Source organism: Leuciscus leuciscus (assembly GCF_965113295.1).
Source record: "Leuciscus leuciscus genome assembly, chromosome: 14".
Classification (NCBI taxonomy): domain Eukaryota; kingdom Metazoa; phylum Chordata; class Actinopteri; order Cypriniformes; family Leuciscidae; genus Leuciscus; species Leuciscus leuciscus.
Window position 1 is genome coordinate 14,786,301 of NC_138738.1, and position 25,097 is coordinate 14,811,397.

The following is a 25,097-nucleotide window of genomic DNA, read 5'->3' on the forward strand; positions in this document are numbered from 1 at the left end:
AAGATTACGACGTAATGAGTGAGTGATCAAACTGAGAGAGACAAAGAGGGAAGGAAAGTCAGAGCGAGGAGGACAACAGGAGAGGTGGTTCAGGAGGTTGGCTGTTTGTTGTGTCTGGTTATGGTTATGGTGACATGCATGGATGAGTCAAACACAATCTTCTAAGAGAGGATGCAACAGGTTCAGCCTCCGCTTTGTCTGGCAGTGTTCACACCAACATCTGCCAATTGCTGGAATGAGAGAGTGAGAGAGCCAATGAGGAGTGAGAAGAGACCGCGTGAGACTGAATGCAAACTGGAAAGCAGAGACACCTGAGAACTGATCTGGCAAGAAGACATTTGACATTTGTAGATGTGGGGAAAACTTTTAGTGAGGCTAATTAAAGCACCTCCTGACAGGCAAGTGGACATTAAGGACATTTCAACAACACAGCCCTACAAACCACATGACTTTGATTTTGCCGTTTTTAAGATATTAATAAACAGTGACAAAGTTGTGTAAATGTAGCCTAATCAAATAAAATGTAATCAAATAAAATAAAATAATCCACATGAACCTTCACAGGACAACCGGTTTGGATAATGAATGAATGGATATAATAATTTATATAAAATATATAAAACTGAACTACTTTCAGCAGTTATTTTATCTATGGGTAGAAACATTTCTTACAGATTTCTGCTCGTTCTAAATCAGATACAGATAAATTAGCACAGTAAGAGTACATTTATTTGAATGCATTATTGAGAGAGCGATTGTGTGTAAATTAGTCATACCGTCTCACTATTAATTGTGAAGCTATGGGTTGTACTTCAAAAGTAGAAAAAAACTATGCTATAACTGTTGAGTTTCTTTAGGCTTCAACGTCCATGAGGGTGAGATGACAAATTTCCTTTTGGAGTGAACCTTTCATGGTTTTTTTTATTAATATGGAAAAAATAAATAAAGATACTCTAAATAAGAAACTAAAACTGCCAGTAGGTGGCAGTAAATGTGTAATTGAGTAAGTCATTGAGTCATTGAGTCATTAAGTCATTCATTCATTCATTCATTCATTCATTCATTCATTCGATTTGTTCAAAAAGCTGATTCATTCAGAAATGAGGTAAAGCTCTCTTTATGAATGGGCCATTGAATCATTGGTTCCCCGCAATTTCATTTAGAAATTAAATTAAACACCGCTGTGTGTTGCTCAGACGTACAACGGTTCTGCTCTGGCTTTGTAGATAATATTTTCATTGACAAAATTGAGCAAAAGCAGACAATTATTTGTCTAAAATATAACATAATATTAACTTCTTGTTTATTGAACTGTTTTATAAAATCAATATCACATTTGCACTCGTGCTATTTGGAACAAAAACAGCACTCATGTGATATTGCACTCATTACTCATGTGATATTGCTTAACTATATCATAATATAAATTATAATATCAACTCATACAGGGGCATTTTTGCACTGATATCTTGAATTTTAGGGGCATTAACAGCATTCTATAGGCTACATCACGCCTAGATGTTGCCCTGCTCCATGTTTGTCACCCATCAACTGTATGAAACGTAAGATGACCTACGCAGGTCTGGGGCAGGGCGGTGCGGGTGAGTTAAATGCGTTAATCATTTTAACGCTTTAATAACTTAAATCGTTATTTTTCCCCATAACTAATAAATTAACCAGTTAAATCGATAGCACTAAATATAATACAATACAATAAAATATAATATAATATAATATATTTTGTTTCCTAAGAAACAAAAAAACATTATGCTTATACTAAATCTATATATGAATAAAATATGTATAAAATATAATATTAATAAACAGTGACAGTTTTGTTAACAATATTTTTTCTAAGAAATAATATTATTATTAAAAACATAAAACAGTAGGGTACTTGGCTTGCCCCCAAAAAAGTGGGGGAAAGTGTCTTCTTATGATTATTATAACGTTATTATACTTTGGAATAAATTAACAGAACAAAAAATTAGAGTCAAGTTATTGACCTATCAATGTCAGAGGATGTCTGTTATATTGGAATCAAGCCTAATCATTTGCATTCTTCTCCTTTATGAATAATTAAACACTGGGCAGCTACCCAGAGTCTTGTCCTTTAACTTGTCGACAGACTCCACCCAGAGCAGAAACCGCAGCCAAATGATCGGCTAATACTCTCTATCCTCCAAGAGACAAGACAGAGTATAAATGGGTAATTGGCCACTAAACACTATGGAACCGGGATTACTGGGCATTACATGTTGGACACAAGCCTATGCTTAGTATGTGTGTGGATATGGACACGGAAATCCACAAAGCAGAATACACATTTGCAGTGTTTGTATACCTGCATCGCTGTGATGACTATGTGATGACTGAAGAACTGAGTTCTCTTAAACTATCCTGACTGTTATCCTTTGCTTATTAAATCCATAGTTGTGCGACTGAAGAGTAATAATTCTATGCTACATTCCTTTGCTGCGGTCGTCAGTACAGCACCTCTCGACTGAAAACAGCAGGACATCAGGCCTGAGATGTACGAGTGCAACTCTTCGCTTTCCAATCGCACAGGATGCCACACGCACATAATCTCAAGTCTCGAGGTGGGGAAATAGCTGATTAAACCAACTGTGTGCTGAATCTGAATGTTTCTGTCTCTTCTTCACAGTACGACAGATGGGCAAGTGAGGAAAGGAGGAAGAGAAGATTGTGTGGGCAGTGCGTGAGAAAATGTCTCAGTACAGTTTGCCAAAAACACACGATGCAGCCAATATCGCAATGCAATGTGTTTTCCGTATATGAATTATGTTCCTTTTATTTGTATTTCTTTTCTTTTCTTTTTTTCATAAAAAGTAAAAAAATATAATTTTATTGGAAAATTACAAGGATAAACAATTGAAAGATTGTTTGCCGTAAGCAGTCTTCCTGTAAAGCTCACTATCATTTATACCGACATTTATATTTATTCATTTAGCAGACACTTATTTAAATTGACCTTAGAGCTTGGAATAAAACAGCATAAGGGATTAACCCATTAGAGAAGACAATAGCGGTAGTGCTACCAATGACAAATTTCAACAGATCCTATTATTATTATTATTAACCAATAATAATAACCAATTATTTTGTAACTTTGCACAGTCCAGTGACAGGGGAGGCATTTAGGTAATGTTACTGAATAAGTGAACTTCAAGGTAAACATAAATACAATATATGTGTCTATAATTGTATATAATTATCTGAAATAAGTTAAACAATTAAACTTACTATTATTCTCACTTCAGGTAACATACATTCAGATAATGTCCCTGAATAAGTGTGCTATAAATCAAGGCAAACACATACAGTACATAATCAATGATAACACGTTTATTTGGAGTGTCTATAATTGTATATAATTAACTGAAAGAAGTAAAATACTGAATGTTGCATACAAGAAACACACACATACAAACTTAAAGCCAAGATAAATACTTACACACATACACAGACACACACAAACTTACAGCCAAGATAAATACTTACACACACACCAAAAAAATCAAACAGACGGAAAGACAGAAGGTACGGATAAGAGTAGGCTTTTCCATGTTCCAGGCATTTGCAAACACACAAACAAGAAAGTACAAAAAATATATATATATATATTCTCTGGTCTGGCCCAGAGCTTCTCACAAGGGTATAAACTTGGGAAATGAATGCGAATTAGATGAGTACTTGTTCTGCAAATAATTAGTTGACTAGTAAAACATCCCAAAATATTTTTTTTCGCAATCCTTGCCTACCAAAGGCATCAATAAAATGCATGGAACACATGGAACTGTTGTAAGATGCCTACATGAGCCAGAGAATATATGCTGCATGGAGATAGGACATGTATGTGTTTAAGTACAGTTATAACTTATGTTGTCATCTTGCTTTTATGACATGCTATTGCTTTTGTGTTACATAATGTATTGTAATAAAGGTGAAAAGATGGACATGACAGCTTGAGCAGACTCCCACATGTATGATTTACCATTGGCACAAACGTTTAGGCTTGGTATCGAGTTCGATACTTTTTAGGCACAGACCAAATTGCCTTGATACCATCGAGTATCACAAAATCAGCATATATTAGAATGATTTCTAAAGGATCATGTGCCACTGGCAAACACTTTTGATCTAATAAATGTAGCACTGGTGAGAATGAGACTTTTCTTCAAAAACCTTCTTTTTTTTTTTTTTTTTTTTTTTTACAAATCTTACTCACCCCAAACTTTTGAACGGTAGTACTAGTGTACGTGCCATTCTTTAACATATTTTAATTCACAATAATCAATCACGTGTTTTTAAGCTGTTGCAATAAAATAATCAACAAAATTTCTCAAAAAATGCCCCTTATTTGTTCACACTATTAGTTCTAGTACTCAAATCCTCTCTTTGCCTCTGCTTTGACTGGCTAAAGCTTGCAGTCTTTGGCAGGTGGACAGTGGGATGGGGAGAGTGTATCTGGGTCACTAGAAGCCATGCATCCCAAGTCCGCCACCAGCAAAAAGAAAAGATCTTTAATCTGTCGTTTTTTTCTCACACGCTCCCTTTATTGATGGGAGCATTGGAATTTTGGCCCCTTACCCCCAGAATGCATCGTAAGCTTTTACCAAAGACATGCACGACAGGTGGAGTGGGAGGAAGTGATGAAGAGAGAGAAAAAGAAAAAAAAACTCATGTGGGAATAAGGCTGGAAAAACACGGCAAGGTATAACCAAGAAGACAGATCTTCCTCTGCTTGTCACTTCCTCACAACCCTCTTCCTTTCATCTCTGCCTGTAGCAGGTGTGTTATGTTGATGCGTGAGTAAGCATCACACGCCCTGAGAGCTCTCTGTTTAAAATAGCTCTGACTGGAAAACACAAGCACACTTAAAACATTCTCCTCCAAAATGCACCTGCACCTCCCACAAGCGACCCTGATGTATTTCCACTCTCAGCCCTCCTCCTGCACATTTGCTCCTTTCACACTCTGTTCTTTTTTTTCAATCCCTCTCATTTGTTTAAAGCCACTGATTTGTCTGTGGGAAACCAACAAGGATGAGAGAAAGAGAGAAAAAAGAAGAGAAAGAAAAAGAGCAAGCCCAAAATATCACTATAATATTCATACTTTGAATATTGACACTACTGTGCGGCAAAGTGAATCAAATTATCTTCGCATTACTCTTCCAATTAAGATTCCTGTTTTAACAACCTCTCTAATCTCTTCCTCTGTCCATCTATCCCTAGTGAGTGTCTCAGAGGGCTTATTAACATCGAGTTTACAGTATAAATATAGTGTTACAGCAGACAAACACACACCTGATATACAGTAAACAAACTCTTACACAGGAATACATTTACTGATGCAAAACTATATATTAGAAGAAAGACAAAAAAAACATGCTATTTTTATATTCACTTAAAATTCCCTTTAGATGACATTTAATGTGCTCAATAATTCTGGTTATTTCAAATAATTCCAATAAGGTGATTAAATTGCAACAGGCCCACTGACAGCTATTTGCAGACAAAACAACTAGAAGTAATATCTTTCCAATGAGAGTTGGTGATCTGAGGCAATATGAGCGACGGAGACCACTCAGCATAGTTCAGCTTTAAGCAAATATGCAGCAATGCGATACAGAAACTCCTAATGTAGCACATTACATGCGTTATGATGAAGTTGGATACTACAGTTGAGTAGAAACGGCAACTATAGCATCAAACAGTATAGTGACTTTCAAGGATTTAATACTATCTTGTAGGTTAAGCTGCACGATTCTGGATAAATTGAGGATCACAACTTTTTTGTTGTTTCAAATAGAATCACGATTCTTACCAGAGAGGTTCTGACAAAATGTTAATTGCTGCAGTCTATTTAAAAATATTTAAGAAATTAATAAAAAAAAAAAAAATTATTATCACTTTGGAAGAATTATTCAAATACTTTACTTGTTTCATTACTGGATAAATCAGTCTTTTTGAATGAATCTCTTGAATGAATTATACACTGACAAATACATTTTTAACAGTCCTTTTCATTAAAGGTATAGCGGAGGATGTTTTACTTCCTGGTGGGTAACCTATACTATTGGTCCTCCTAATTGTCAATCATTCTGGTGAATCAATCAAACTTTTCAAAAAGTGGAGAGGGCAGGTCTTATCTAAAATTTGGAAAGATCCTCCGCTATACCTTTAAGATTCAACCGATTCATTCAAACGGCTGATTCATTCAAGAATGAAGCATTATACGGTCTTAATGAGTGAGTCATTGAATCATTCATTCAACCAATTCATTCAAAAAGTTGATTCATTCCCCATTCATTTATTTATTATTTACATTATTAAAAAGCATGTCTTAAACCAGATGCTAATTTGCGCTGCTCTTGGTAAATTGCGTTGGTCATTATGGAAACGACCCGGCTGCGTCGGTGTTCTTTAATTTGCGTGTTGTCAATAGATCGCACATATCTTTCTACTGACATCTATGCTTTTTTGGTTTTGTCTTCACACACTAATTTGTCCTAATTTGTTTGGTAAATCTGGCCCTTAATATTAACCTTTTGTTCATTGAACTGTTGTATAAAATCAATATCACATTTGTAATCGGCAGCGGCAGCGTCAACGCATATATGAATGTTTGCTGTGATCGTACTTGTCGCATGGGTGTTTGAATCAAGATCACAATCTTTTAATTATTAAATCGAGCAGCTCTACTTGTAGGTGACTGAATATAAATGACAGGAACATAGACAGGAACTCTCTGAACGGTCCCACGCATGCAACACAAATAGCGTGTTTATGTATTAATGTTTTTAATTGTTTTGGGATTTTCTTCAAATCATGCAATGGACGCACTGTGGTATACAAAACACAGAACAGGGGTTTTCAAACCTCTCCTGCAGCCTCCCCAGCAGCACATTTGGATTCCCCTGTGCAGTGCTGTAGAGGCTCTAGGAATGGCTTGAAAACCTGTTGACTAATAGTTGAAACTTTTCCCACCGTTACACACCATGTACCATCACACTACCAATCCCTACTTATGTGTGATATTCCCCACCATTATCAACACAGCCGAAGACTCTTTAGCTACTAGCTCAATATGGGGAAGAGTTGAGTTTACACACGGCAGGTGGTGTGAGATAATGAACAGGACATCCAGTCCACCATGCTTTGTGCCAGTCTATATGCGACAGTCTCAATCACGGCCCGTACAGACTGACTCTCTACAGTCTATAATCAATGATGCACTGAGGCAGTGTAGTAAAATAAAGGGCTCTCTGGATTCATGCCCATAAGGTCACTGCCTTTAAGAACACCATTGAGAACAATTGGAAAGTTGTTAACCAAATTGTATTGTTCTCTTAAAGGGCCGTTCACTAATTTACTTTGTCTCATGACTACTGTCGCTGATGTGCTTTCTCTCGCCCGCAAACATTTCTTTTCGGCTTTTCTTCTCTCTGAAGAATTGACTCACACTTTGGTTGTTAAATCAAATGCACAAATGAATCACACACAGATGCACGAGCCCCCACCTCCTTTACCCAAAGGCACATTTTGACAGTTTAATATGTCAGAAGGAGCCATTCCTGACCCGCGACCATGATTTCTCACAAAGCAAATTCATTCAAGCTCTCGTGCCCTGAAAATGTAATTCCCACAATTGTTACCTTTTTCTCACCTCCCTCTCTCTCCCTTCCAACTGCCCTCAAAACAATGTTTAAAAAAAGTGAACAATGTGATCTTATTTATCCAAATTGTCTGGTATAAGGTCCAATAATGCACCTCCAGCAACAACTTAAAGGGCTAGTTCACCCAAAAATGAAAATTCTGTCATCAATTACTTACCCTCATGTCGTTTCAAACCCGGCCGTAATACTTTCAATTATCTTCGGAACACAAATAAAGATATGAAAGAGTGAGTAATGGATTACATTTTTGGGTGAACTAGCCCTTAAATGATTTGAATGCTGAAAGTTAGCTGATCAACAGTGGAACTTGTATACTAGATCATCATTTGTCTTCTTCATAACCATTTCTTATTCCATTTAAAAATGCTTCAAAATCACAGTAGCACCTCAATGCAGAACACGAGATCCGGGGGGCGGAGTTGGATCCAGATATAAGGGGTGGAGATTGGTAGGTTTAGGGGTGGGTTTAGGGATTAAGGGGTGGAGATGGGTAGGTTTAGGGGTGGGTTTAGGGATTAAGGGGTGGAGATGGGTAGGTTTAGAGGTAGGTTTAGGGATCAGGGGGTGGAGATGGGTAGGTTTAGGTATATGTAAGGTGGGAGGAGTTGGATCTAGATCCGACTCCTCCCCGTGGATTTCATGTTCTGCAGTGAGGACCATCTCCAAAATCATCCTATTTTTTCTGACGCACATGCATGCACGCATACATTCACATAAACACACACCCAGACGTCTCAGTGTTTACCATCTGGGTGGAGATAGTAAATAGGATCAATCTCATTAGAAAAGCATTGACGGCAGAGATAGCAGAGCAGCCATCATGAGTACGGCTTCCCCGGTTAGTAATTTAATAAGTGGTTTGTAAGCCTCCGCATTAATTTAATTCAATTAGCCAACTTTGTCTCTTGATATCTCTGGGCCTCTTTTGCAGGGAGAAAGGATTACCCATCAGGCATTGCTTTGTGTCCACTACATCTCTTTATGATGTAGAAGCTGCTGATCCTTGACTACAACGACAGTATCGAGCAGTAGGTCAATACAACAACAAATCTGAGTGAAACATCTGGTTAAAGGTAATAGCGAAAGGTAATTTTATGTCATAATTTTATCTTTAAATTGTGACTTTATATTCTGCAATTCAAACTTTATTTCTCATAACTGTGCCTTAAATCTCACAATGTCACTTTATTTCTTATTTAAATCTCACAGTTACCTATTATTTTTTACCCAGGCTTCCATCCAATCCAGTCCACTTACTTCCCAATTACACATACAAATTGTAAGTCCATGACACCAAATCAAGTTTCAAGCTTCCCCTATCTGTATTTACTTAGTTTGCTCCAATGTGCAGCCAATTTATTCTATCATATGCTTCATCACCCTCCAAACGAGTACTAAATTCACTTGGGACCGAAGTGAATCAATCTGGTTGATAAACCTGCAATTATAGTCTCCTCTGCTGGACAGATGAAAGAGCATCTTTTAGAAGGGTTGTGAAGCTCATTTTCTAACATTAGTGTTAGAAGACTTAAAAGACATTCTGCACATTTCTGCAGAGAGATGAAGGCCTTGCCTCTCTCCATTTCATTTGTTTTCCAAACACCATCCTTGTCTGTTGGCTCTCTTTTCATGCCCTAAGCTTCCAGCTCTTTTCTGGTTCTCCATCTCATTTCTGAAGTTACAAAATGAGAGATATTTGTGGAAATTATGTATTGCAGAACTGCCAAAGGGCAATACAAGTTCTAGGTAAAATTACTAACAACTTACAAAAAAAAACAAAAAAAAAAAACACAGGTCCTTGCGAAGTTAATTTCCCATTCTTAGACAGTTCAGTTTTTGACAGGAAGATATTGAGCAATCGTTAATATTTATGAGTGCCAGAGAAGTGAAAATGAAAATAATGAATCAGGGTAACGGAGTTGAATGTTAATTACAGCAGAATCTCTCGCTCGTTTGCTATGTCCATATCTCCACCGAAGGAAAGAACAAAAAGGTAAATGGTGAAAAAAATAACAATTAGTTAAGACCTCAGCATTTAACCCTCTCTGTTAACATTCACACTGCTGCAGGCTCTGAAAAAAGAGCTGAAAGATGAGGTTATGTACTCTGGTATGCAGCATATGAAACATGGAGGAAAAGATGAACACCGAAGCCCTAAAGTATATAAATTTTTGTCATCAGGAGGGTTTGCAGATGGTGCAAGTACAACAGCGCACGCACAAGAAAGACAAAAGAGTCACAACAACAATTGTACTGCGCTTAGGGATGGTTACCGAAACCCGTTATTAAACAGGCCCCGGTGCTGAATTATGAAAGACCGCTGTATCGATAAGCTCCAACACAATCGGTTCTGCTGTCGGTACTAGAGAAATTAAGAAAATACATATTATTGTTATAAAGCCACTATCTTGCAAATTTTATATCGCCAGCCATTTCTATATAAAATCATAAAAAAGAGAGAGAGAGAGAGAGAGAGAGAGAGAGAGAGAGAGAGAGAGAGAGAGAGAGAGAGAGAGAGAGAAAGATCTCTCCACAGCGCTAATGAGTGACAATGGATGACAGAATTAATCATTCAAACGTGTGGTTAGTTACAGATTAGATCTGTGATATGAATCTAATTTTGTATTAGATTTTAGCTTCCAATGATTATAAAAAGAAGATATTCAAGGTAAAAAGATGAAAAACTATAGCCACATGCTGTATAGCGCAACCTTTCACACCTTTGCGCTGTCATTTCTCCCTAAAACTCAAACTTAAAGGGATGGTTCACCCAAAAATGAAAATCCTGTCATCATTTACTCACCCTCAAGTTGTTTCAAACCTGTATGAATTTCTTTTTTCTGCTGAACACAAAAGAAGATATTTAGAAAAATGTCTGTAACCAAACAGTTGATGGACCCCATTGACTTCCATAGTATATTTTTTTCCTATTATGGAAGTAAATGGGGTCCATCAACCCCATTCCCACACGAGCGAGATATGTATATATATATATATATATATATATATATATATGTATATGTGATGCGATCTGGGAAAACCCGTCGGATGTCGCGCTGGGCCGTTCTCTGAAAATATCTTGGCGAAATTCCCTTGTTTAGTGCAGAAAAACAGCGATAGTGTCAAGCTGAAAATACTCTCTTTCTCTAATGCATTCTATGCGATCATTTTCTCTAACGCCCGGCAGAGGTAAAAAAAACAAAAAAACAATCGCCGTACATCCCACACACCTGTCCGTCTCTTAACACTACAAAGATAGTTTACCTATAAAATAAACCACATAACATGTACAGTGAATGTGTATTAGTGCGCATTTCGCGCCAATCCTGTTTAAAAAAAAGAGTGCCAAGCGTCCCGACGGTGACAGTTATTAAACCTGTTTTTCTCAAAATTCCGTTCCAGAAAATCATAGCGATCGGCCGACTTCAGATAAACATAACTTTTGCTACCAACAAGCTATGATAAAAATAAAAACAGATTTGGAAAGGGCTTGATACCAGCTTCCATATGATATCAAAACCTGTAATAGGTAAAATTTCACCATGTGGTGGGTTTTCCCAGATCGCATCACATATGTATGTATATGTATGTATATGTATGGGCCCTATCTTGCAACCAGCGCAATTGACTTTGTACACCGGCGCATGTACTATTTGCACCCGCGCAAAGCAGACTTTTCCCTCCACAGACGCACGTCGGTTAACTAAGAAATACACTTGCGCTCCCGGGGGCGGTTCAGCGCAAAGAGGAGGCGTGTTCCGGTGCAAACGTTCCTTCATGCTATTTTGCAGGTTTAGAAAACAATTGCGCCACTAACCAGGAAAAATTTTTTTTAAATCAGTGGCGCGTTGCGCATGTTATTCATATGCTATTTTAAGGGCGCATGCTTGGCCATAATCAATGTAGCGTGTGCACAACGCGCACTTTGATTCTCTCATCTACACAGAAGCAGCAGTTTTCATTTTTGCAAATCATACGATCGATTGATCGATAGATAGACAATTTATTATAAAAGCATACATCTAACTTACACATTTACCCAAATTATCATACGCCTGTTTAACCGAAGTTAATTTGGGTGGATTTCTCCACCCCCAATGTCCCTGACGAGAACGTCGGTCTCCTCGGCTGTGAACCGCTCCTGGCGTGCGCCTGGCAAATCCGCCGTTATAATAGGAATCCGCTTTAGAACAAGCGGATTAAAGGAAATGTGAGATGACGCTCTGATTGGTTTATTTCACATTACGCCCAAACCACACCACACCTATGAATAATGAAGCTACTTCAGACCAACCCCTTTTAGATTTGCACCGGGCGCAAGAGGCATTTATCCCGCCGGGAAAATAGCAACAGCGCCGGAGATCCGCCCACAAAGTTACTTGCGCTTTGCGCTTGACACTTGCGTTTCAGATCGTTAAAATAGGGCCCTATGTATGTATGTATGCATGCATGTATGTATGTATATATGAATTGGCACCTCTGTGTCCAGACCTCAAATTCATTGAAAGTCTTTGGGATTTGCTGGAGTACACTTTACAGGGTGCTTGACTCTTGCATTGTCAATTCAAGATCTTAAACAAAAATTGATGCACCTCTTGAAGAATATAACATCACAATACTTATTCCCCATCAACTATTAAACTTATATTCCATTAAATAATATTCTCATTTTATCCAAAATTAAACAGCTCTACTATACACCAAGATCGCATTCAAAAGTGATTTCAATACCCCACATATTGATAGCGGGCTCCCTGATGTCCCTGATTATAGGACTATACACAGAGTACGCATGATTGCGAATTCAAAAGTCGAAGTGAAAAGCGAGCGTGCATTCAAAATACCCCCCACCCGGTGTTATCAGCAATACCAGTGTTGTCGCAAGTTTATATACTGGTCTGAAAATTCTCACTATCGTATTCCTCTTCGTGGGTTCAACATTTTTTTATTATCACGTTAGCTTACTTGAGCGTAAGCAATCTTTAATCCGCTCTATCCGCTCCTGGTTTACGTAGAGTTTCTTCTTGGCTTGTTTTTGGATCCAAGGATGCTGTACTATTTCAGAAGATCCATAACCGCCCCATACCGTATAACATGGATTACCGGAAACATTCAAAGAGTTAAAGAGTTAACTACTTTTAATTTGACACAGCATCTTAAAAAGATGGTCTGTGAGACTGAAAAACAGTGAGACATAACGCAAAATATGTCATCTATTACGTTTAAATAGCTAATATTTATTTATTACCTAATATATATATATATATATTTTTTTTTAAGTCATCTTGGCATTTTATGCATTTGAGGACTTTTCTCTTATTGATGTTTGTGATTCATTGTGAATAACTTGATGAATAAATCAGCATATCATGTAAATAATGAATCAAAAAGTTTAAATCAATAGACAGCCTGTCTATTCTCTAAAGTGTAAACCCACATGTTAGCCAGATCAGTGTGCTCTCACCTCAGCAAAGATCAGACAGGGTAATCTAATTACTGAAACAGTGCAGTCTACATTACTGACTAGCTGTAGCTCTGAAGTTTGTCCTGCAGTCGTGCTGAGAGGTCCGGCTGGAGTGGACAGACCTGCTCTGCACTCATTAAAGTAGCTAAGCACCACCTGGGCTCTGCTCTCAAAGCTGATTAGACTGGACTTTAAAGCACTAGTTCAACCTCAAATTCAAATTCTGTCATCATTTACCTTCATGTTGTTAGTGTTATTTTGTAAAATGTCTGAGCTGCTAATTTAAATACCATATAAATTAATAGGGACACACATAACCAAAGCTGAGGTGATCAAGTGATGCTAAATGCTTAATAAATGGGTACAGGGTTCTGTGTCATCAACTAAGACATGAATGAACTTGCCCTATCCTCTTTTGTGATGGACATGTGATGAGTGCACTCAACGCACGCGCGCACACACACACACACACACACACACACACTTAAATTCAAATGATCTATGTAAAGATATTGTGTTATCAAAATTGAACAAAATAAATAAATAATTCTCAACAATAACTACTGTTGTCATTTATATGTATATGTAATGACCAAACAAACATATTCAAACTACTTCCAATGGTTCAAATGGTGTTATAGCTATGAAAGCTGGGCGATTTAGTTAAAAATGTTATATTATATTAATCTTTTATTTCTTGTTGTTAATACTATTTTAATTTTTCAGTCTTTAGACAGTATTTAACATTATACTGCTGTGACTTTTTTCATCCTTATGTCAGAGGAGACATCCTTATTACGCATCAATATTAGCCTAGAAATTTTATTTTGCTGCTGCTGGCGAACAGCGGTCTTTCGAATCGGCTTTGGCCGCAACTCTGGAGGACTTGGAGGTAAGTTTTTCTTTGAGAAAACAACAAAAAACGGCACTCTTAAAAAAGGAAGATGTGTTCGTAGTTTTGCCGACCAGATACGGCAAAAGTTGAATCTATCAACTAGCTCCGCTGGTGGGAAAACGCTCTGGTTGGTTGTGGCGCTATCCTATTGCGTGCAGAGGGAATTTGAAAGACAACCGTTTATCCCGCCCCTCGGATTGAGCCCTGCCGGTGAGTTCCCAGACCCAACATCTTGATGTGGGTCTGGCTTGCCAGGCTACATCAATATAACAATAAACAGAAATATTTATCTACAAACTTACACTTAAAAATCTCAATACATAAAAAAAATTTAATTCCCATGGACACCGGAACACAAATGAACGGTTGAACAGTTTTGAATCGATTTGTTGAAACAAACAAATTTGAAATGATTCACAGAAATTTAGTTTTTAGGAAACTTAATGGCCAAATAAAAAGTGCATTAAATCATTGCAATATTCACAGTGTTGCTTGGGTTTATTTCATTGCCAATAAAATCATGACAAATATACTGTTCAATCTATCGTTCAGCCCTACTTATGCTGTTTGAAATCCTCGTGTAAAGTCTGTTCCTAGTCAAACTGTAGCAGCATGCTTAACTTAAGAACCTTAAGGAAAGGACATGCTTTGCAGTTAACACAGATCAACAACTATGCAAGTCTTTCATTTCGGTTATGGAAGCAAATTTCACCAAGCTTTGTGCAGATGTATTATTCAAGGCTAAACAGAAAACTTAACATATATGAACAGTGTTATGCATGCAAAAACACACACACACAAAAAAAAAAATGTTTAACCACGCACACACACACATATATATATAGTATATACATTTATCTCTCTCTCCCTTTCTCTCACTCTCTGAATCGTATTATTACTGGTGTGACCTGTGCTGGAGACTTGGGGCCTCACACTAATCTTGCATGGAGACAGGGCTATTGGGGAAGTGTCAGGGTGCTTGCAAACAGGAGGAACGCTTGCACGGAAATGAAAATAAAGAAAAGGCGGAGAGGAGGTGATGGGTCCCACCATGCTGGCAAGGAGAGAGAGAGAGAGGGAGAGAGAGGGAGAGAGAGAAACATGGGAGCACAAAGCACAGAAGTGCTGGAGAGTCAAAGAGATAAAGAGACATTGAGGAGCTACTGGGGGCTTTGAATTTGAAAATGGGAGGATGGGCAAAGTGAGGAAGATACACAAGGAGTAAGGGGGAAGAAAGGGGGAAAAGGCTTTGAACAGTTTCATGAGGCCCTCAATTTGAAATTTTCAGATTATATACAAGTAATTAAGTTTAAAGTTGTTGAAAAACTGTAGGATGGCAGCACTTTTAAAACGGCAATAAAAACAAAATTTGACATTTTAGTGGGTTCATTTTATTTAAATGTTTTACTGTAATTCAGTACCTGTAAATAAGAGTACCTCAACATCCTCCTTTTCTTGTTCACTACAGTCAGTTCTCATCTTCAACAAACCACTACAAACTTCCACATTTTCTAACCAGGTGGTCTGCGTGTGAGAAAGTTGAATTGTTCCCCTTCGACTAAATGACAATCAGGAAACGCATTAAAGAAGATGCCATGCTGTGCCACATAAGGCAGAATATAACGCATGCATGCACACACAAACAAATCTCAGTAGGCGCCTAGGCGGCACAAAAATGTAAACATGACTAGCGAAATGCGCAACATCCTCCCAACACTCAAACCACTGACAGATCGCAAATAAGGATGCACAACATATCAGAATATATCAGTAACATATTGTTATTATAAAATATGTTTTTGTCGATATTGGATATTTAACTGTGAATCTTAATTTTCCCTATTTCAAATAAATCTTTAAAAACATTGATAATTTAATAACACTTAAATATTTTGGAAATCTCAAAATATACATACTGTAATGTGATGCCTAAATTTACTTGTAGCATTTACATTTTATTTTTAGTGTTTTATTATTTATTTCTACAAAATATTATAGAATTGTATTATTGGCCTGTTACCGGCCATAACATGAAAAGTAATCGGTCTCGGCAGTCTACTCAAACAGTCTAAGTAACCTGATAAAAAAGGATCTGACCATGTATGTGTACAGTATGTGAGAGTGTAATAATCTAATGAATGTTCCAGAGCACCACTGAAAGATTAAGTAAGGTCAAAAGAGTTCTCTCTCTCTCTCTCAGAGAGCATAAAAAAATACCAAATCTTCAAACATAATTTTCTATCCTTCAGCAAGGAGAGCAGCATAAAATATACACCAACTCTCCATGTCGTAAATACAACTGGGGAAGTCATTTAACAACCTCATCTCAACGGAGGATCATAGCTACTTAGAGCAGATACCAGTCCCTTCTGCACTGCAGTGATTTAGGACACTTTTCAGCTCAATTTCCACAGCTGACACAGTCGAGAAAACATTGAGGAGAAAGGTAAGGACCCGTGTGAATAAATGAGACTGAGAAAAGACTGGCCAAGTTGTTGACAAACTCAAAAGAATTATAATCTCTGAAGCTGTGAGACCCAAAACCACACACGAACACCGATACTGGCTTGCATACATTGGGAGAATGTCTGTCAGTGCACAGATGGGTATTAGCCAAATTATTTATTCATTAAAAACAGGTATTGAAATATTCTTCGGATTCTATTCCAGGCCAAAATTGGGAAAGTGACAAGCGAGCGAGAGCATGAATAACACAAATGTAAATAAAGCCGAGTCATGTTGAAATATTCCACTAATCTTGGCAGGGATTAGATAGTCAAGACGTATGCTCTCAGGCACATGGACTGATCAAAAAGGAACTGGGATTTGGGGGTTTGCAGTACCACGCCAAACAATACATTCATATGTACACACAAACACATATATATATAAACAAGCTTGTGAATTATATGTAACAAAACAAAAAGATTCCGCTTTCTGTTGTGTTGGTACTGCTTTATAAAACACAGTGCACAACATGTAATGAATCAATTCTGACAATAACACGAGTCAACATACTGAAATGGTCAGACTCCTCAGAATACTTTTGGATTATTTACTCGCTCACTGAACAAACGGTAAGTAACAAACCTTCTGAAAATAATTTTTAAAAATGCCAATTTATAAGTTTAGGGGACAAATTTCAATGTGATTTTTAGAGAAATATGCACATAAAATAGTAAAAATGGAATTGATATCATTGACACATGGGCTGGGAAAAAGTCTGACATTGCAAAGGATTTGTATCTGCCATTGTGCGATTGAAACCATAAAGACTGCAAATCAAGGGAAACGCTTGTCACATTACCTGGAAAGAAAGAAGAACTGGTACTGTGGAACTGGAACTAGTAAAAGGTACTGTGAACTCTTTGTTTACTATTTACTAATGACATGAATGAATTTGTAAATATAACAGTATATTCATATATAGTTATATACACATTCATTTGTGACAATGTGATAAATGTAGTGCACATTTTGGGGTTTAAAACCATCCAAAAACACAGATCCTACATAGAACCTCAGCCAAAGGTGCTCAGGTTCATCAGTAACGTTTGGAAGGCGGGTTTAGTAAGAGGTTAATATAGTGGTGCCGCAGGGATGATGTATATTTTTGTAGGCCAAAACCCGGAAACAGTTAGCATTTAAGCATTTCGGGTTCCATCGTCCGACGTCCGGACGTCATTTGTTTCTTATAATGGGTTTTTAATTAAATGCCTGAAATAAGGTCCGTGGTTAACACAAGCTCAATATATTTTCACATTGTATTCAATGACATAAAAAAACATCAGTAATACCCCCTTGTGATTTTATTAAAGCATTTACTTGTCTTGAAAAATGCGGTTACTAACAAGTGGGTAAATGCAATGGGACAAGAGAGGTTGTCAGGGACATTAAACATCATAAACACGGAATAATTACGCTCATACACACTAGACCACTTTTACAGGCTCATTGTGTTTATAATCACGCTCTTACAATCCATTCTTTTTTACATTTTTATAAAGACTGAAAGAGTTTTAGAAGCTTAACAGTGGTGACGTTGAAGTCATGTGACCATAGTTCGTTTAAAGCCTACGTTTAGCTTTTTACCTCTGGCGATTGTATTCAGGCTTCAAAATAAAAAATGTATGTGAAGATTAATTTCATAAGAATCATTAACTTGTTGGTCATGGTCACAGAACTTATTTTCTGCAATAATCCAAAAGTCAATGGAAAAATCATATTGGGTTTTTGTTGAAATTAGTACCATGTGTGAGAAGAAGCATCCTATTTCTTATCTTATCCTCTTTCTACACCCTCTCTTCTTTTTACAGGCCTGCCAAACAAATCACTGGCCTGTGGCTGATTGTACCGCACACCTTGATGAGCAGAGACCACCTGGAACCCATCTACAACAAGAATACAATGTGGGGAAAAAATAGATAAATGAAACAAAAAATGTGTTATTACCACTTCAGCTGCCCTTCACCAACGGTTAGTGTGCTGGAGGCAGTGTCTTTGTTCACCTCTCCCTTTATTCAGTTTCTTTCTCTCCTTATGTGTCTGTCAAATTCCCCACCCCCACTTACTGAGAACAAACAGAGACCCAAGATTTCATATCAGTAAGTAGCTCATGAAATTCACCCGAAAAGCTTATCCACAATATCCAGGCAATATCCACAAAAACGTGATGAAAACACGTACATTGTCTCTCTTTGTTTCGTCCTCTCTCGCTCTCCTTAGCTCTATTACACTTCCTTAATGAAGAAATTTTCACAATATATCAGCATTACAAAGGAAATGCAAGTCAGAACAATCCCATATACTCACTAAAGCTTCAGAATTGTGTATGTACGCACGAGAGTGTTGAAAGTGTGACAGTTTCAAGAGGACACAGACCGAATGCTTCATGCTAATGAATGTTCGCACATTCAAACAAGACATCATTTTGGCATAAGTGCTACTTGGGTAAAAACAAGCCTCTGTTTAGTAAATTGAAGAGTTTTTTCACAAATGGGACCTTCTTGCCCTTGAACTCAAATAACCCCACTGATCTGGCATATCCACACAGCACATGGAGAGGCACTAATTGGATTTATGTTATGCACATACACAGCTCATGGTCACCTGGGTCTTTGTTTCACAATAACTTCACTCCCGCCATCACATCACACATGCTCAATCTCACAAAAGGACCAATGCGTGTTTTCGGATCATATTAATGAAACAAAAAATCACATGGGCAATAAAAAAAACCCAGCAATAATTACCACAGCACTAACCGATTTCGAGCAGCAACAAGATTTCTCTGCCAGTACAATTTGGAGGAGCATCATGACATTGACATTTGCTCTACCTTATGTCGTTCCGAACCTTAATTACTTTCTTTCTATTTTGTTTGTGGAGCACAAATAGTTTTATTTATGAAGAATATCCTGAGAACTGAGGTCCAAAATGACAAAAAGAAAAAAAACACCATGTGCTGCATTCCAAGACTCCAAATCAAATAGCTTGGTGAGACAAACAAAATATGAAATTGTTATTCACAAAAAAAAAAAAAAAACCTTCAGCATTCAAGAGTTCGTTGGAAAAGTAGCAATGCCCAATTCGAGAATGAATCATTCTTTGGAGTCAGATTAAAAAAAAAATCTTTGATCAGAATTTAACTGATCCAGTTTTCAACAGTTAACAGACCATAGGGAGAATCAGTGAAGAATGAATTATTCATCACACAAACAGTCTGTTTATCAGTCAAATAAATCATATTGCATGAAAGTGAATAAATGATGACACGACAGAATGTTAATTTTTGAGTGAACATTTTTTGGGGAATGCAAGAAGCAAGAAGCCTGCTGATTGACCACAACAAAATCGATATAGTTTGCGGTCTCTTTCCCAGAAACGACTCAGAGACCAATTCACCAGTAAAGGGATGTAAAACATAAAACGTAAGTGTAATAAAAGAAAATCAAAGTGAGGGGAAGGGTGCAGCACAGTGACATCTGCCCCATTACACAGGTCTGAACATATAGTGAATCACTTAGAATGACAGTACACATCATAAAAAACAAATATAGAGTTCAGGCTTAAACTCTCCTTTCTTCCTTTTAATAGGCACAGGGCTGTTACTGTTTTATTAAACTTGCACATAAAAAAAAAGTACATTTACATTTACATGAGGAATACTTCCTACCTCAAAGTAAACAAATGAGATCCTCCTCACAAGGTGCTGCAATACTTGGAGAACAGTACCAGGGAAAGATTGTACTAGAAGCAGTGTTTGCTTACTCATTTAGCTCCGCTTTACTCTGTGTGTACTGTGTACTATGTGTGTGTGTGTGTGTGTGTGGATTGATTAAGAAAGGAGTGCATTCAGACACGTAATACAAGAGCTCATTCTAATAGCTACACATAATACATAATCCTACTACTACTAACACAGACCAGCTATGTTAGTTGTAACCCTGCATGGCCATTTAATATAAAAATGAGATATTATTCCCACAGGCATCTCTTGTGTCTCTGAAACACACTATGCCATGTGATACAGGTGGTTAGGCTCATTATCTCAACAGATTCAATAACCATTCCATGGGAGACAGGATACCTGATTATGTCTCTGACCTCTGACCTTGTACGATATGTTCTATTTGACCACTTTTTAAGAGATTGAGAGAAAAATTTATTATTTTCTGTGTTTGTGTATGTGCAAGAGAGATATGGAGCGACCCCTTGTTATATTTGTGGTAATGGTATGTGAAGCACTTGGTTACTTAAAATTAGCCACTAAAAATCTGTTGTAATGTCCAACGCAATACGTATAAAATATGAGTCAAAAAGAAAAAAAGAAAAATGACCTTTGTCACCTCTGACACGTTTTTCCCTGTGATGTCTTACCTCGTAGAAAATAAATTCATCATGAAATAAAAAATACAATAAAGAATAGTGACGAAAAAATACCCAAGTCAAACTCAACTCAAAATCTTTTTTTTTTCTAGTTTTTCATACAAGGATTACAAGCTGCAAGATATATTTGACACATTTCTGCTGCCCAAAACATCTGCCAAACAGAATACACCGCCGTTCAAAAGTCTTTAAATAAATTAATACTTTGTTTTATTCAGCAAAGATGCATTAATTCCATCAAATGTGATAGTAAAAACATTTACAATTTTACAAAAGCTTTGTGTTTCAAACAAATGTTGTTCTTTTGAACTTTCTATTCATCAAAGAATCCAAATAAAATTATCACGGTTTAAAAATACTAAACTATTTTCAACACTGATAATAATAATAAATGCTTTTTGAGCACCAAATCAGAATATTAGAATGATTTCTGAAGGATCATGATTCATGTGACATTGAAGATTGAATTAATGGCATCCTAAAATTCAGCTTTGCCATCACAGGAATAAATTACGTTTTAAAATATAGCCTATTGAAATTTAAAACGGTTATTTTAAATTGTAATATTTCCCAATATTACTGTTTTTACTATATTTTTTTATAAAATAAATACAGCGCATAAGATACTTGATAATCTGAGTGTACAAGAAAACTCCAAAGAGTCTTTTATCTCCAAATTTGCTAAGTTACAATCATTAGTCACTTATTTCTGGCTATTATGGTTATCACATTCCAATTTGTCTTAATCTCTTCACAAGACTACTTTCAGCTATTTTTTCTCTGACTTGACTGTTTGTTTGTTCACAAACAAGTACAGGGGAAATGTTTGCATCATAGCCCAAAACCAACAGCAAATAAACAAATCATTATCAACATTACCCTGCTAAAAAAAAAAACTTTTTATAGTTTGGGGTTTTTGAAGTTATTGCTATAAAATGTACTATCGAAGAACGTTTTGTCAACATTGATTCATGTCGTAATAAATAAATGTCCGTGTGACGTTCATCTAAGACTGAAGGCCATCCTGAGACACATAAATAGTCTCTAGCCACTAAGCCAGTCTCTACCGAAGAGCCCACTTCATCTTCAGACACAAAGCTCTGTGATTAGAATTTGGTATACTGAAAAAAAGACACAAAGAAAGGGAGAGGGAGCAGTATGTGTTGTGAAGTGTTGCTATTACCGTCTCCATGGGCAACTAAAGAGGAATCCTGCCAATTCTGTGAGTAGGTTGTGTCTGGGAGGGGAGTGCAAAGCACAATCCTTAAGGTATTATTCTAATTCAATGTCTGTCCAAGTCCACAGAAAAACATCCAGAAGAGAGAGGGGAGCATTCAACCCTGCTGACAGCCCAAGAGAGTGCTTCTACCTGGGGAGTAACCCCACAGATACCCTGCCTGCTGGAGATACCACATGAAATGGGGCACCTTTGCATGAATCCATTTAAACAAGCATAACCGAAGCCAAGAAAACACCAGTTGAATGTGACAAACCTGAACCTGGGGGAATGATAGTTGGCAATGGCACAAGATCTGAGCATAATGCTTTCATGATTTTTCTTAAATCAAACTGGAACAAATTAAAATAATATAAGTCAGATCAGGTGGTTTCATTTAAAATAAATAAAATAATTAATTAAAATGGGTCATCTAAATAAGCAAAAATCAAAAGCCGCAAAAAAACTCCCAGCAAGATTACCGATGTGTGTAAATTCACGCTTTTTGGGAACAAGGTGGAGGCGTCTCTTTCTCCTACTTGATAAATGCAACCAACCATTCCTGCCCTACATTCTAGTTTGTTTACAGCTGAGAAAGCTTAGCAGGCGGCACACAGCACCACTCATAAATATGGAACAAGAGCAATAGAAGTATGACCTTTATAATCCTACATCCTACATGACTAAAACACTGTTGCTGTATTTGATCAACATGTCCAGAATGCAGTGCAGATTTGTGAGATTGTCACATTATGGCATGAAAACGTAAAAGTACCAGCAAGTTCACTTTTAATTCCATCAGTTTTCAGAAAAAGGCATTCTCTCCACTGTGCCTCCGAACACTCCACTTTACCATATTCATCAACTAACCAGGATAATTAATGCACTTGCAATTAATACTGTGACCAATACAACGGAATAATTACATTTTGTGGCAGTTGTGCCTTTCTCTCCTCTGCTGTAGCCTACAGCTCAATTAAGTCATTCGACTTGCTGATTACGATTTTTATGTTTGTCTTTCATTAGCAAGTCCTGCAAAAATCAATCTTGCCAGTGTCAACCTTCCAGCAAAGTCCTACTTACATTCATAGCTAATAACCGGATGTCTGTGTCTAATAATACGCTCAAAATATGCCATGCACGATGTCCATTTTAGACATATTACATGTCACTATTATTAATTACAATAATAAAGTGTGATTACAAGCAGCTTCACAAAAAAAATTAAGTGCTTTGTCTATTACTGATACATACTACACAGTAAAACAAACACTATAATCTACACTTATGTATACAGTGTGTGATGTCATACTTTACAAAGCATAAAAATAGGAAGTAAAAATTCCAGTGTAGAGGGAGGCTACCTAAAGCCACAACTCGTGACAGTTGGAGTCTTTTCAAAGAAACAGTGTGCCAAGATTATGCCTGTGGTTTCAAAACCCAGTGAGTAGTCTAGACAGACAGCATTTCTGGTCTCAAAAACCGTTTTTTAAGACCTTAGTTGAAAGAGGAACAAAGATGGTACCTTCATGGCTATATAAGACAGTCCTGTAAAAAGAGGTTCAAATTACTCACGGCAGTTCTCCTCGTCGCTGTTATCCGAGCAGTCATCATCATCATCACATCTCCATGGAGTCGGGATACATCTGCCGTTCCTGCACTGAAACTGACCGCTTTCACAGTCTGGTTTAGTTCCTGTCATATTAAGAAGTTGTGTGTAAATACAGGGTGCAAATTTGGGGGGAGATCAAGTTATTAACAAAAGGCAATGATCACCACAGACACTGTTCGACCAATATGAGTTTTTCCCTTTGGCCTCCCCAAATCTCTACTTTAACCCATCCAACTTCCACAAAGTATGTCAAAACAAAATGTTGGGGGACTTACTATGTACAATATATGTATCATTATTGTACATTTATCACAAAGAAGATGCTTAAACAGCTCAAACTTAAAAAAAAAGTTAAGACAGGGTCGACGTAAAGACATTCTTAGCAATAGTTTACTATTTTACAAGTCTCTGTATAGTCCTACATAATTTTATGATAAGTTCTGTTAACAGCTGTCAAACAATACTGTCAGTAAAAATCGATGTGCACGATGACAGGATGCAGTAAATGTATCACAAACTATAAATGGCCAAGGATAAATGAAACGTGTGCATAAAAACACATCTAAATTATACTGTTGACACATTCAATGAGAGTAAAGTTGCGCTATTGCGTATGGGTTTATATAACAAATGCTTCCTTCTTATTGTGCCCACAACGAACACGGCAGGACAAGAACAACATGCACTTGCTCAGATTGTCGTTTCTTAAAAATATAAGCTGTATAAAGAGATTAAATGATATAGCGCGCAAATAATGTCTCGTCATCGGAAGTAGATGCACGCGGCTCCTCCGCCGGTGTTTCTACAGCATCAAATTACATTCATAACTGCGGACTGTCAGCGTGGAGCAGACACTTACCATTCACAAGCAGAAACCCCACGAGTATCATATGTAAAAGCAGCAGCTTCCCTATAGCCGTCCACATCTTTACAAATAAAGACGTTGTGCTCATACAGAATATAAAAAGGCCGTGCTGTACAGTCTCTACCTCCTGTCTCCGTGCAGTCTGCGCTCTGACTCCACAAGCTCCACTCTGCTTTCGATACCAGTTTGAATCGATGACGCTAACGTGGAAGGGCGGGGCCAAGCCTGATGACTTGTACGTAAGGGCGGGGTTAATTTTGAGAAATTAAACAAAACATGTCATCAATCTTCCACACAGTTGAAGAGATGAAGAGATTCGTGGGCATTGTAGAGTACAAATAATTGTATAGATTGAGAGTTTTGTAACAAAAAACCAAAATAACTGAAATAAACGTGATTCTTAATAGTTTTGGGCTCATACTAATATCATATTAAAATATAATATAATATGAAAACAA

At 37.2% G+C, this 25,097-nt stretch overlaps 1 protein-coding gene across 2 annotated transcripts in view; it reads right to left on the reverse strand.

Moving 5' to 3' along the window:
- The window catches only part of lrp8 (low density lipoprotein receptor-related protein 8, apolipoprotein e receptor), a 165,794-nt gene extending 140,977 nt beyond the window's left edge, over nucleotides 1–24,817 (reverse strand). For both annotated transcript variants that reach the window (XM_082137383.1, XM_082137382.1), the window contains exons 1-2: nucleotides 24,634–24,817; nucleotides 23,738–23,857 (exon numbers count right to left, since the gene is read on the reverse strand). In XM_082137383.1, the coding sequence (XP_081993509.1) occupies nucleotides 23,738–23,857; nucleotides 24,634–24,727 (214 nt within the window). In that variant the 5' untranslated portion in view covers nucleotides 24,728–24,817. The remainder of the gene's footprint in view (nucleotides 1–23,737; nucleotides 23,858–24,633) is intronic.
- Nucleotides 24,818–25,097: the final 280 nt, after the last annotated feature.